The sequence below is a fragment of the Anneissia japonica genome, unplaced genomic scaffold (assembly GCF_011630105.1).
Source record: "Anneissia japonica isolate Jap-2015-1 unplaced genomic scaffold, ASM1163010v1 scaffold287917_len653891_cov171, whole genome shotgun sequence".
NCBI lineage: Eukaryota > Metazoa > Echinodermata > Crinoidea > Comatulida > Comatulidae > Anneissia > Anneissia japonica.
Window position 1 is genome coordinate 467161 of NW_022747660.1, and position 13232 is coordinate 480392.

The window sequence follows — 13232 nt, forward strand, 5'->3', positions numbered from 1 at the left end:
TACCTGACATTCTAAAATTGTTTTAAGATGCATCTGTGAAGGCCAGAAAATTACCTGACTTACTAAAGGTGAATATAATGTTTTGTTGACGTTTTATTTTTACTGTCCTGTACTATTAATTATTAACAACATGCTATATATGATGATGTCGTTTACATGATAGAGTTTAATCAAATCAAATAATGTGTATATATATTAGGCCTATATAGGCCTTAAGGGATATTGAAATTGTAGTGTAGGCTAAGCTGTTTTGAAATCTAAAAAAAAAATTAATTTTCTTTTGTTTAAAAAAGAAGTAACTGCTAGTCTGTCATTAGCTACATATATGTATATTACTCCTATTTTAATACAATAATAAAGGGATGTAATACATTTAATAGCGGTTTCTATAATATATTCTATTTTGTTTTGTTATATCTTTCAGCAAGAGTGAAACTCCGAGAAATGTTAGTACAAGTCACAATGATTTAGTATTTCAAACTAGATTTGTTCAACGGCATAATTCATACTAATTTAGCTTGGTACCATCGGACAAGAAAAGGCATGGACAGTTGCTGCTGCAATATCACAAAGAATGCTGGTTTATGCACACCTGTAACTGTCAGAAATGGTTCTTGAATATTGTCTTATATAATAAACTCTTGTAATAGGACTACATTACGAAAAAAAAATGCTTATTTAAACCGGACTGTAAAAGCAAAGAACTGTAGAATAGCCTTGAACTTGAGGTACAGTATGTTTAGCAGTAAGACATTAGCAAAATGATAATATATGAAGGTGTTTTAAATTAAAGAAATTATGGTTTGCATATGAACTCATAGTGTATTTTGTAAGTCTGCAGAAGTTGATTAAAGCCATTGTTACCAATTGAAACTGGGACCATTGCAAACCAATTGGAATTGGGGGCCAGTTAAGGTTGAAGAGCAGTTGAATTGTCCAAAAATACACAACACCCACTGTGACGTGGCATGGGATTTATCCCATGGTTCAGTATGGGTTATTCATGAATTTTCTATTTCTAATCATTGGCCAGGCATACAGGTCAATAACATTGCTCTATTTGATATATTAACATTCCATTGATTTGATGCCAGTGGTCTTGTTTTTGGGACTGGTCATTTATCATTTGGCTCTGACATGTCAATAGTGGGGACCAAAGGGTTCAATGACCAGGACCAGTTAATGAATAAGAAGAAATTGTATGGGAACCGGGAACTGAAAGGATGTGGTTAGAATGGAATGTAGATATAAGGCTAGGAAGTTTCTTTATTAGTATGCTTTGAGAATGGGGAAGGCAGTTATCACTTGGACACCTAAGTGCGAATAACTCCAACCAAGTGGGACTTAGGTTGTAATCATATGTGTACACAGAAATAACAGCCAAGTGTGACTTGGGCTTTGCTTTACGTTACATGAATTTTACTACATTTTTTGAAGATTAAATAGCATAGAACATTACGCTACCGTGTACGTTATATCATTCTGTTTGCTTCCGGACCGGACTATTGGACTTCGTCACACCCACATTATTTTTTTTTAGAATACACAGATTTTTTATATAAAATCGTTCAATTTATATACACTTTCTATATACAGTAATTGTATAGAATTTCTATTCGCATATTTAATGTACTTTTATAGGTTTTTTTTCTATAAAATGTTTATAGATTTATAAGTGGTTTTTATAAAATTGTTTATAGATTTTCTATAGTTATTTTAAGGGTTTTTTTATATAAAATTTTCATAGACTTTCTATAGAAATTTAATAGAATTTTCATAGTTTTTTTATATAATTTTTATAGATTTTTAAGTCTTTTAATATAGTTTTAATATATTTTTTATAGAGTTTTTATAAATTTTGTTACCGTTTTTTTATATATTTTTAATAGATTTTTAATATAATTTTAATAGATTTTTAATATAGTTTTAATAGATTTTTATAGTGAGCTTCTATAGTTATTTCTATAGAATTTTCTAAACAATTATGCTATAGACATTCTATAGTTTTTTTTTTATAGAATTCTATAGAATTTTTTTGTATGGGCCACGCCCTCCAGATAACGAGCCTGGTATCTTAAACAATCGACGACTTAGCTTGCGCTTGGTGATTACCCATGTAATGAACCGATCCCCAAATAGCAGCGGTTACTGCAATGCTATTCCGTGGTCTAATGGCTATGACAGTCACTCTGACAGCGAGAGGTTACATATTCGAATTCCACCAGAGACACTTTTTTCATGAACTGAATTAAAAGAAACTTTTCGTTGAAAAGCTATGCTTTATACGATTATAACATCTTTTTCCTATTTGAATACAAAATGACAATGATGTAAAAGTTTATTTATGGAATTCTATTTTAACTCCTATTTTAACCTACGGCAACCAATGTGTTGACTTAAGCGAATCCTATATCAATAAACTTGACAAAGCTACAGAATAAGTTACTGAAAGCTGCAATTGGTATACCTAGGCCTAAATTGTGCGAAGCATCACTATTATTCACGCAATTGACGTGCCAAAAGTACCGTAAGTAATATAATTAAACGCTTTCAGTTAGACCTCATGGCCCCGATTTTTAGTAGCAACTCTGGTACTCATTAATTTTATTCACACTTATTGAATTCCTATTTTAACAACGTTATGTCTCATCTTAAGGGCAACCCAGTCTCTCACGTTATAAATTTCGCTGGCACCGTACCGACAACTTTTCGTTTATTAAATCAATTTTGATGTAAAATACCGTATGCATGTTAAGTTATATTTTAAGAATAATTTTTGTATTGATTAACATTAAATCTGTGATAGTATTAAGTCCCTATTATTTATTAGTTTTAGATAGTATTATATATATATATAGTATATATATATATATAATTATATATATATAATTATTATATATGTTTATGTTTGGCACTGTTTGTTTCGATATATCTTATAAAACTAGAATACAATATATCATTTTTAACCTCATTAATTTCAAAGTACTAGTGCAGCGGAATGCGGTATTGATACCACGCAATAAAACTCATAGATGTGGTGTTCTGTGAAAAAGTAATATTGAGCTAATTATTCAAAACTGTTCGTCTATAACAAAAATTATCCTCTGTGATTAATTTTCTAATAGCTTTTATTTGTATCAAGGAAAAGGCTTTGGCAGGCACACAAACACATTGACGTGAAAGCTGAGCAAATCCTAGCTCTTTTTTAAAGAACAGATGCAGTGAACCGTTCTTTTAAGATTAGCATAACACAAGCCATTCAAACCCTAAGAATAAAAGCATTATCGTGAACAGTTTAGTCCATTCTTTAGTAGAATTTTGTGCCCCAGCCAGTGGTGTAAAAAAATAATATGACATCCAACGTATGGTAGATCTCTTGCAATTACAACTTCAATACCATGCTATGGAATTCACTTTAGGACTTTTACTTATTCTTCTGTTATCAGGTGATACTTCTGCACAAGGTAGGTTGAACAGTACACACGCCCTTTTCTGGGACATCCTAAGTTATATTATTAGGCCAAACCTGTTTTACTGTAGGTATAAACTTAACTATTTTTCTTCAGTAACCACGAGCTTTTGATTAAGGTTAAGTTCCGTCACAGGTGTTAATTGTTGGCCTACACCCTGCTTTGAGCTACTAATGCACCTAGAGCACACGTGTTGTAGCAAAAAATCATAGCAAAGTGTTATAGTTTTCGTAACGTTGAGGTTCATAAGCCCATATAAGTGACCCCAAACAAAAGGAGGATAATTAATTATTGTTTGTATCAGGTTCTAGGAAAGAATGACACAAGTATTGGAAAAAGGGGCAGGGAACTATCTATAACAACTTTTGTTTTTAAAGATGACTTAAATTTACTACTAAAATATTGCCACTCGCTTCCTTTCTAATGTAATGCGATTGATAGGCCTACTTTAAAAGTAATGTGATATAGATTGTAATCTTATATTGTATTTCAACGCCATTACAGGGATTGATATATTCTATTATATTCTGAGAATAATAGAGCAAAGTAACGTAAAAACTATTACATTCGAAAATATGAAATACAGTGCTAAAGTTTTCGTTTACTAGCCTACTTGTTGCGGTCTAGTTTTTGCTACAGCCTAGTTAGTCTACTGATACCTGTCGAACATTCACCGAGATAATATTTTACAAATCGACTCGGACAATGTTTTGTAAAACATAGGCCTACATAAAATATCTGATATCTGATCATCTTAGCTTTTAACAAACCTTTTTATTTTGACATACAGTAGGTCGACTGAAACACAAAGAAATGGGAAATGTTTACTGTATCACTGATGTTTATAAAAGTTCATTTGATTACTGAAAACTTACATACATTTTTACATTTTAACTTAATATATTTATGAAAAAATACTTTGGGTTTATTTCGTACCTCTTGTTGAAGCTTCTCGTCTTGAATGGTATCCGATATTAATAGGACAGGTGCCTTTTAAATTTAATATTGACATATTTATGTCCTGATTTCTGATGATGACATAATTAATGTCGAAATATTGAATCCCAACACGATGGCGTGCATTTCAATACCTGGAGTATGTATTATACTTTCTTATATTTATGTCGTTGTTTGGGAAAAACTGAGTTCCAAAGTTTTACGTAAGTCCTTTTGTCTGTACATACTCGGCACGATGTTCTGTGAATCCTTCTTAATAAATATGTCCTGTTGTTTGCAAATGCTGATACAAAGGACTCACGAGAGAGGCATTTATGATTACGCCAGCCTCACTACTGGACAGCCTTCAACTTTCGTCGAAGTGTGGCCACCGATGATTGATTGTCAGTGGCAGTACGCCTGATCGAATCGTCGTTGAAAATTATCCGCCACTCACGACGTTTTGCCGTCCCGAATCTTGTTGGCCGGACCAGCAGACAATCGGGCAAATACTGGGCCAATGCTGTTTCCAGTTGAAGAGACCAAAAAATGAGAGAGATAATTATGGAACAGATCATTTAATCTAAATTAAAATTTACGATTGAGCGATTTTAGTACTGGTACGCTGTGATTGACAACAATGTTATTTTTTAAGAAAAGAATTACTCAAAACTAAAAGACTAAAAGTTTATATGATAATATGAATTTGGGCATAGTGTATATGTAAGGATAAATACTAAAATACCTATGTTAAGCTAATTTCACATTTGCCTGTCATCGTGATCCATTATTCATAGTTAATCTCCGAAAACCACACAAAATGCCGACTTTATACCACAAAATAAACATCCTTGGTGTGATGGCCCTGTCACACCTTGGCGATTTAGCCAGCGTATGCCGACGTATGAAAAAAATGGCAAATACGCTGGCGTACGTACGTCGAATAAGTTATTGGTAACTTAGTTTCGTATTAGTTAGTGCACGCTGAATCACGCTAGGATAGTCGATCCTAGTACGGCGAGTACGTCGAAAAGTTTTGTGCATGCACAAAACTTTTCGACGTATCCAGCGTATGAGTAACCTATGAGTAACGTGCTTCTTATCTGCAACGTATATTGACGTAGACGCATTTGACGTGTTCCAGACGACCACAAAACTTTACTGAACGTGTTTTTAATCTTACCATTATCGTATAATGACGTATTGGCAGCGATTAGAGGAATAAGTATATTAAATTGGGGTGATGTCAATACGGTGATGTTAATACTGCGATGTCTAGCGCTGTTATGATTTTTATCACGTGATGTAGCCTTTTTATAGGCTACATCACGTGATAATCGGCGATACGCTGCCGCGCGCTGTGCATAAGATTGACAATCGCTGGGCATAAGCTGTGAACGCTAGCAACACGGAAACATTCATTCGTGACAGTTTTCTATAAGATAATCAAAGCGTTCTATATAAGTTACTAATACGTTATTTATACGTCTAATACGTTATGAGTACGCTATGAATGAGCCCAAAGTTGGAAAAAAAAAAGAAGATCGATAGTTCAGCGTATGCCAGCGTTTTGGTACGTTTGGCATACGCTGACGAAATCGTCAAGGTGTGACAGGGCCATAGCAAATATTTGGTGAGCGAGGAATTAATAACTAAAACCACAACAATTATACCGGTAATCAAGTGCGTCATCGCCGGTACGTTCCGAGCCGAGGTACTGACAGACCATTATGAGTAAATTCTTGCCAAGCCACATAAGGCCCATAGGGCAGAGTTTACTGTATTTACCCGTTTCAAGTAGCGTGAAGCTGATGAGAGTTTGTGATGCTCCCCTGGGGGGGGGGGACGCTAGTCCACCGCAGGTTACGCTCAGCAGTTTGCTGGTATCCATTGATACAGCTGGTAGCAGCTAGATATAGTGGCTTGCTCAAGGGCACATGCGAAATGTACAGCGTTGGATTGAACCCCTACCTCGAGGTTGGGAAACCAAACCGTTTCCACTACTTTAAACCACCTCTACACTGGTGATTACATCGAACCCCATTTATCTGGTGTTTACACTTCTTTTTAACGTAGTTTCTATTTTCCATTGGATGTTATTAATACGGTACCTTTTTAAAAATACTTGAGAGCTGTAAAGACAATTTTTTTTTCTATTCAGATTCTAATTCTTTATTTTTTTTTTTATCAAGATCTCATACTTTATATTCGACCCAGCATTATTTAACAAAATATTCTAACGTTAAGGCGATGTATAACCCTAATTAGAACTTCTTCACACAACTTTAATATTGATTCCTATAATAGCCATGATGACCTTTACAGAATGTGAAGGAACAAATGAACATGAGATTATTTTTGTGGTAGAATGCCCTGCATAACAATTCATTTAAGTTACGATTCTTACCTACATAATATAGAAAATCCTACACCTCTCAAATTAATCTATTAAATTGTTTTTATATATTTCTTGACTTTCATTCATGCTTTACAGTAGTTACAGAATTTGTTAAGAAACGACCCAAAACAATGTTAAGATTTTAATGAAGCAATGGCATACATTTACTCTCTATACTTCAAAAGCTATTACTAAAAGCTATTAATAATAATAATAATAATAATAATAATAATAATAATAATAATAATAATAATAATAATAATAATAATAATAATAATAATAATAATAATGTATTTTATTTATATTGCGCCACTTCCAATAAAAATTGTTCTGAGTAGGCGCATCACAAAGAAATCATTAAAATTATGCCAAACCTACACCTTTTACAATTAAAATACAAAGAAATACATTACAATTCATGGAACAACACATTTACAATTAGCCAATAAATACTTTAATAAAAATACACCAGAATCTGAGGTCACTAAAATGAAAATTTCATCACAACACTAAAAGTTAAAAGCAAAAAAAAAATAAATAAATAAATAAAAATAAAAATATTCCGCGTACCTATCTTCATAAACAACTGAGCAGGCACATATATATTGATTAATGGCCTGCGTAAATAAAAATGTTTTAAGTTAAATTTATTATTATTATTATTATTATTATTATTATTATTATTATTATTATTATTATCCGAAGAGTTATTATTATTATTATTATTATTATTATTATTATTATTATTTTTAGTGAAGAGTTGTACTATAAATACAAATGTTTCATAATACTTTGCTTTCGATGGGCCAAAGGCCTAAAACATTACTGTAGGCAGGCATATTTTTTTTCCACCGAACGAAATTATAACATTTGAATTGCGGACGTATAGGTTAGGCTATAAGATAAGAACTTAACACAACGCTTCAGCAACGCTTGCAACATTTATGGTTTTATTGATGGGACTCTTTAGAAACTACATCGGGCATAGAGATTGATCTTTTTTAAACGTATTTATATCTGTCAAACAATCGAATCAGCCTCGGCCTATTTTTTTTAAAGTGGGTAGGATTAACAGAACAATAATTAGCCCAAAATAATATTTGGTATCACTAGTTTGAGATTTTATAGATTATGAAGGTACTGTATGATAATGCAATACAATATGATGCTTAATTTGTATTTGATCAATTTGATTGACTGACTCAATGGAGGGGTAGGCCTACGCATCTTCGGCCTAATGTATTTGATTGGCTTCCGATTCCGATTCTGAAAGCCAGCGTCTATACATATACACTTTAATCCGACTTTCTGGTCGGTTCGGTAGGCTTTTCGATCCAAACATTCGGATTCTTCGGTGAGAATCCACATTTACTTTTAGTACAGTGCATTTTAATATCCTGTGATTCTGATAGCTTTAATGTAGAAATTTTACAGCAGTAGCAATTTTAACTGAATTTCTAAATCTATACCGTTTTAGGCCTAGGCCTATTAAGGTAGATTCACACCGAATCCGAATTCGGTTCGTAGAAGGTTTTCGATGCGCGTCTTAGTACGCGCCTCTATTATTTACTACTGATTTTATTTTATTTTTTCGTTTCGTTACACGCACCCCGAAAAGAATTCGTAATCGGTGTGAATACGCCTTCATGTATTTTTGAGAGCAACGAATTTCCTTCAAACTACTGTTGAAGTAAAATGAGTCTGGGTCTGCACCCTTTAAGAATTAATTATTCTATTCTACGTTGATAAAACTCTCCCCACAAAATGTTATTCTTCACACTTCCTTATCACCTGTCGCGATCATGAATTGACAAGCATTATTTGCCGATAGAAACAACAAAAAGATTTATAATGGTTGCAGTACGTATGAGCCGATATGTATATTTGCCTACAGTAATTCAAACGGATGCTTGTGTAAAACATTGTAGGGGGAATAAAATGTTTGTTTTCTGCGACATTTAAGTCATATTATTGAATAACATTAATTAGCCTATAGGCCCGGTTAGGCCTACATCTTGTTACTCACCAACATAACGCTAGCTAGAGAGCCGCCCGACGGCAATTAGGCATGCCTATAATAAAAAATAAAAAATCGTCTGTCGGATTCCGTCGAGTGGTGGATTCCATCCCCCTCCCCCTTCCAACCCCATTAAATTTGAAGAAAAGAATATTTTACAATTTTATGTATTGGACCTGTAGGGCTGGAAATGGCTTTTATGGCACTAAGATCAGACTTAAGTCTGATATAGTAGTGCCATTTCCAGCCCTACAGGAAGTGCTGACCCACCCCTCCCCCTTGAATCTGCCACTGACTTTAGCCACCATTTAGTGGTTTAAGTATGTCGTGCCAAACCGCCATCTTATTGCAGTTCGGAAAAAAGTCTAATAATAAATACTTAGACGATGTTCTGATTGGTCAAAAATATTTTGTCGAATTTCCGAACTACAAAAAGTTGGCGGTTTGGCACGACATACTTAAATCTATACCAGGTGTAAAATACTGTACTAGGTGGAGAAGAGGGTGGTTTAGTAAAGGTGAGCCTTGATGGCCTGTAGAAGCAATTGTTGAAACTTCTTTGTTATTGTACCATTGCAATTGTACATGCGTAGGCTGATAATACTAGTCAAGGAGGAGATCATTGCCACGTTGGCGAGCCTAGCTTAGGCCTAGGCCCATCTATTCTAGATCTAGGCCTAGGCCTAGCCTAGCCCCTATATAGAATCAGGGCCTAGGCCTAGGCCGCCACCATGTACGTAGTAGTTAGGCCTAGCCAGGCCGCATTGTCATTGCAGCCAGGCAGGCCTAGCTAGGCATATGCCTAGTCCTATATTATTACCTGGGATAGGGCCTAGGACCTATTCTTAAGGTACACCTACTATAAAGGTAGTACAGTACAGCAGGCCAGGCTAGGGCCTAGACTAAGCCTACCTTAAGCTAGGCCGGCCTCCCAACCATAGGCTAGGACAGATCATTTCGGTCGCGCTTCGTTTCGGTCGCGGTTTGTTTTCAACAAATGTATGGAGCGCCAATGGAGTTGCGAAAACGCCAAATTTAATATAAAAAAACTAGGCCTAATTATCATTGTGAGTTCGTCAATCGGTTTATCATACTTTTTTTATTTATGTTTTGTTGTCTTTCTACTATAGTAACAACATAGGCTACATAAAAGCATTGAATACTATTATTACTAAACTAAATTTCAATTAATATTATGGTATTTATAGGTTATTTTCTAGTTTGTTGCATTTCTAGTACCATTTCACTCTTTTATCTTACAACATAAGATATGTTACTACATAACGAATATTTATACAAATCAAACTTTTTATCAGGAAAAACCAGCCAACTCGTTATTTAAATTACTGTAACATTAGTTTATTAACAATTACTTTTATATTAGTATTAAAGTTTATTATTGTTACTATATTACTGTATCACTTGGTGCTATTTTTATTTTTTTACAGAAACAACGCAGATGTTACTAAGTTGACCGAGTTTGAGATACATTTTTTTTATATTCTGTTGCGATATATATCTGTCTCTTATACACATCTAGATGTGTATAAGAGACAGCATCAAATAGTTAATAAACAATTTCCAGACGAAATAACACAATAACTGTATGTTAATCAACAACTAGGCCTAGCACAACACCCTGTGAATGAACTGCCGTACAGCTAAAAGGCCTGTTTATAATACTTATAACGATAACAAGGTAAAAGGCAATTGTTCATATAGAAAATAACCGAAATAAGGTAAGTTTTTACACTGTGGGATTCGATAACGTTTTATCGGTTATGCGATAACAAACTATTTTGACAGATCAAATCAGATGACGTCATAATCCTGGAAAAACATTAAAATCGTAAGGTCCACTGATTCTCTTGGTATGTTTTATCCAAACTCTGGAAGCTGCAAGAAAAATAAATAAATTTATTGTATAGAAACACCGGATTAAATAATGTAATGATTATTGTTTTAACTAAATTATGAAATACATTTCAGATGGTAACAACATTCAATTCATTCAATTAAAATCAAAGATACATTTTATTGACCATAATTATTAAATTATAGTATGAAAACGCAACAAAAACAAGAGCATGAAGCACATACTAAACTCCATGGAAGAAAGAAAATATGTTAGTAGAAAGATAGCAAAACGGAAAAAAAAAAAAAATACTTAGGCCTATGATAAACCGATTGACGAACTAATTATAATTATATAGGGCCTAGGCATATTAAATTTTGCGTTTTCGCAACTCCTTCGGCGCTCCATATATTTGTTCGAAATAAACCGACCAAAATGAGGCGCGACCAAAACGAAGCGCGACCGAAATGATCGGCTACCGTTAGGAATAGCCTGTCCTTGGCATAGCCTCTAGGCCCTGGGAATCATGCACTACCCTCCCCCCTCCAGCACCCTCCATCCCCTTTCCTAGTCTTCTCCCACCACATTGAAAATGTCTGAAACGAAAAAAATAAACAATTCACCTCACAATTCAATTGCCTTATTTAGTGATCCCTCACTTAATCATCCCCCTCCTCACTTAATCAACCCATTCCCACCCCTAATCATCACCTTTCCCCATTGCAATTTTTTTAGACGCGGTGCCCTCAGGCAAACTGTGAGCAGTGGATTCGGGCAAAATCAGCGTGTAGTGCCCACATGCTAGATTTTCTTTGACTGTTTTTTGGCATGCTGTATTGTACAGATTGGGCGATGCGGCTAACCGCCCGCATGCAGAGAATGCAGCCACCTTAAATGCGGCATCACTATTTCTGAATTTACTACCGTACTTAAAACTTTTTACAATTTTTCTATAAATATTGACCTATAATATAAGATATTGGAAAATAATTTATGTATACTGTAACAATGAGGTTCATCAGTATGTTTATTTTATGCATACCTATGTATTGACCTACCTACCTGTATGTATACTTGACGATATAATATATTGGATAGGCCTATGCTAAATATTACTCTTGGCAATCTAATTAATTTGTCTGGTGGGCTTAATATAACTTTCTGTAGGGATGGATGATGATGTTGATGATTCTGCTACACATACATAGGGCCCTGCAACTTTAAAACAATAATTATGTTCTTTTCTAAAATCTTGACTGTGGGAACCGTGGGCTGGCTTTCCCCATGCGGGCAGTTGGTGGATGTGGAACGTGATGCCAAGCAGGCAAAGTGTGGGCAAAAAGTGCACTACCCATATATGTGTATTGTATAGGCATAAGGCCTTGTGTACCTTATTTTAATAATATATTTATTTAAAAAAAATTTATTTCTTTGCATAATACACATTATAAGTCAGTCGTGATGTCATCACTGCAACTCCCAATGTTATTTGCCAATCCGAACAGTGCACGCTTGGCTTGATCTTTTATAGGTTTGTGTGCAAAAGACCAATTCAACTTGTACATGTCACACACTGCGATAAATTCTAGGCTAGTGTTTTTACACTAGGACTAAGATGTGTGCCTGCGGAAAGAGAGGGCAGACACTCGCCTAATCGTCATTTGTTAAGTAGTGGTGATTGAAAAATACTTCCGTAAAACAAGGTTGATTAGAACCCGAAGAAAGTATACTGTACTTCAAATTCAATGTTAAATATGAAATAATTAAGTAATTCCTTTAATTAATGGACCCTAATAAACTATAGAAATTGAACATTTAATAGGAATATTCTAGACCTATGTTAAAGACTCAGGGAATGTAATTGGTCTTCACTGACCAAAATGATTACTGTATTCTGTCAAATGCTTTAAGAAATGTTAATTTTTTTTGACGAATACTATCAAAATAGCATTACAAGTTCTTCAAACACAATAAATAGTTATTCATGTACAATATGTATGTACTGATGTGTAACATTGCTAGCTGTGTTAGCATACGCACACGTACAGCTAAATGCAATAAGCACAAACTATACTGATCATATCACTATAAGCAACGGTTGACTATTACAACGAATGTAGGTAAGAATGGCCCCGGAAAAAATGGCCCAGGTAAAAATGGCCCAGGAAAAAATGGCCCCGGTAAAAATGGCCCCAAATGACAAGTAGGTAAAAATGGCCCCAATGAAAAAATTCAATAATAGACTCACTTGGTATATCACTAAGAAAATTAAATATTTATAAGAACCTATTTTTTGGTTAAAATGTTGATTTTTTTTGGTGAAAAAATACTTGCAAATACACCACAATCCTCCAAACACACTGCGAACCCCATCCAAGCCCTTTAATTATGATTGTAGAACTGTCTTTTTCTAAAAAAAAAAAATAATAATTTGATGTTCATATAAACTCATTATTTGTGGGGTTTACCTATACCCGGATTGAATTTCTGGAAAACTGTGATTCTGCTTCCTTGAAATTGGCCACAAATAAATTATTTTAGTATTAATAAATGCAT

At 34.2% G+C, this 13232-nt stretch overlaps 1 protein-coding gene across 1 annotated transcript in view; it reads left to right on the top strand.

Annotated features, from left to right (window-relative positions):
* Window positions 1-3299: 3299 nt before the first annotated feature.
* LOC117120526 overlaps window positions 3300-13232 on the top strand; it is a 78898-nt gene continuing 68965 nt past the window's right edge. Inside the window, exon 1 of the mRNA XM_033265538.1 lies at window positions 3300-3464. Within this exon, the coding sequence (XP_033121429.1) occupies window positions 3365-3464 (100 nt within the window). The 5' untranslated portion in view covers window positions 3300-3364. The remainder of the gene's footprint in view (window positions 3465-13232) is intronic.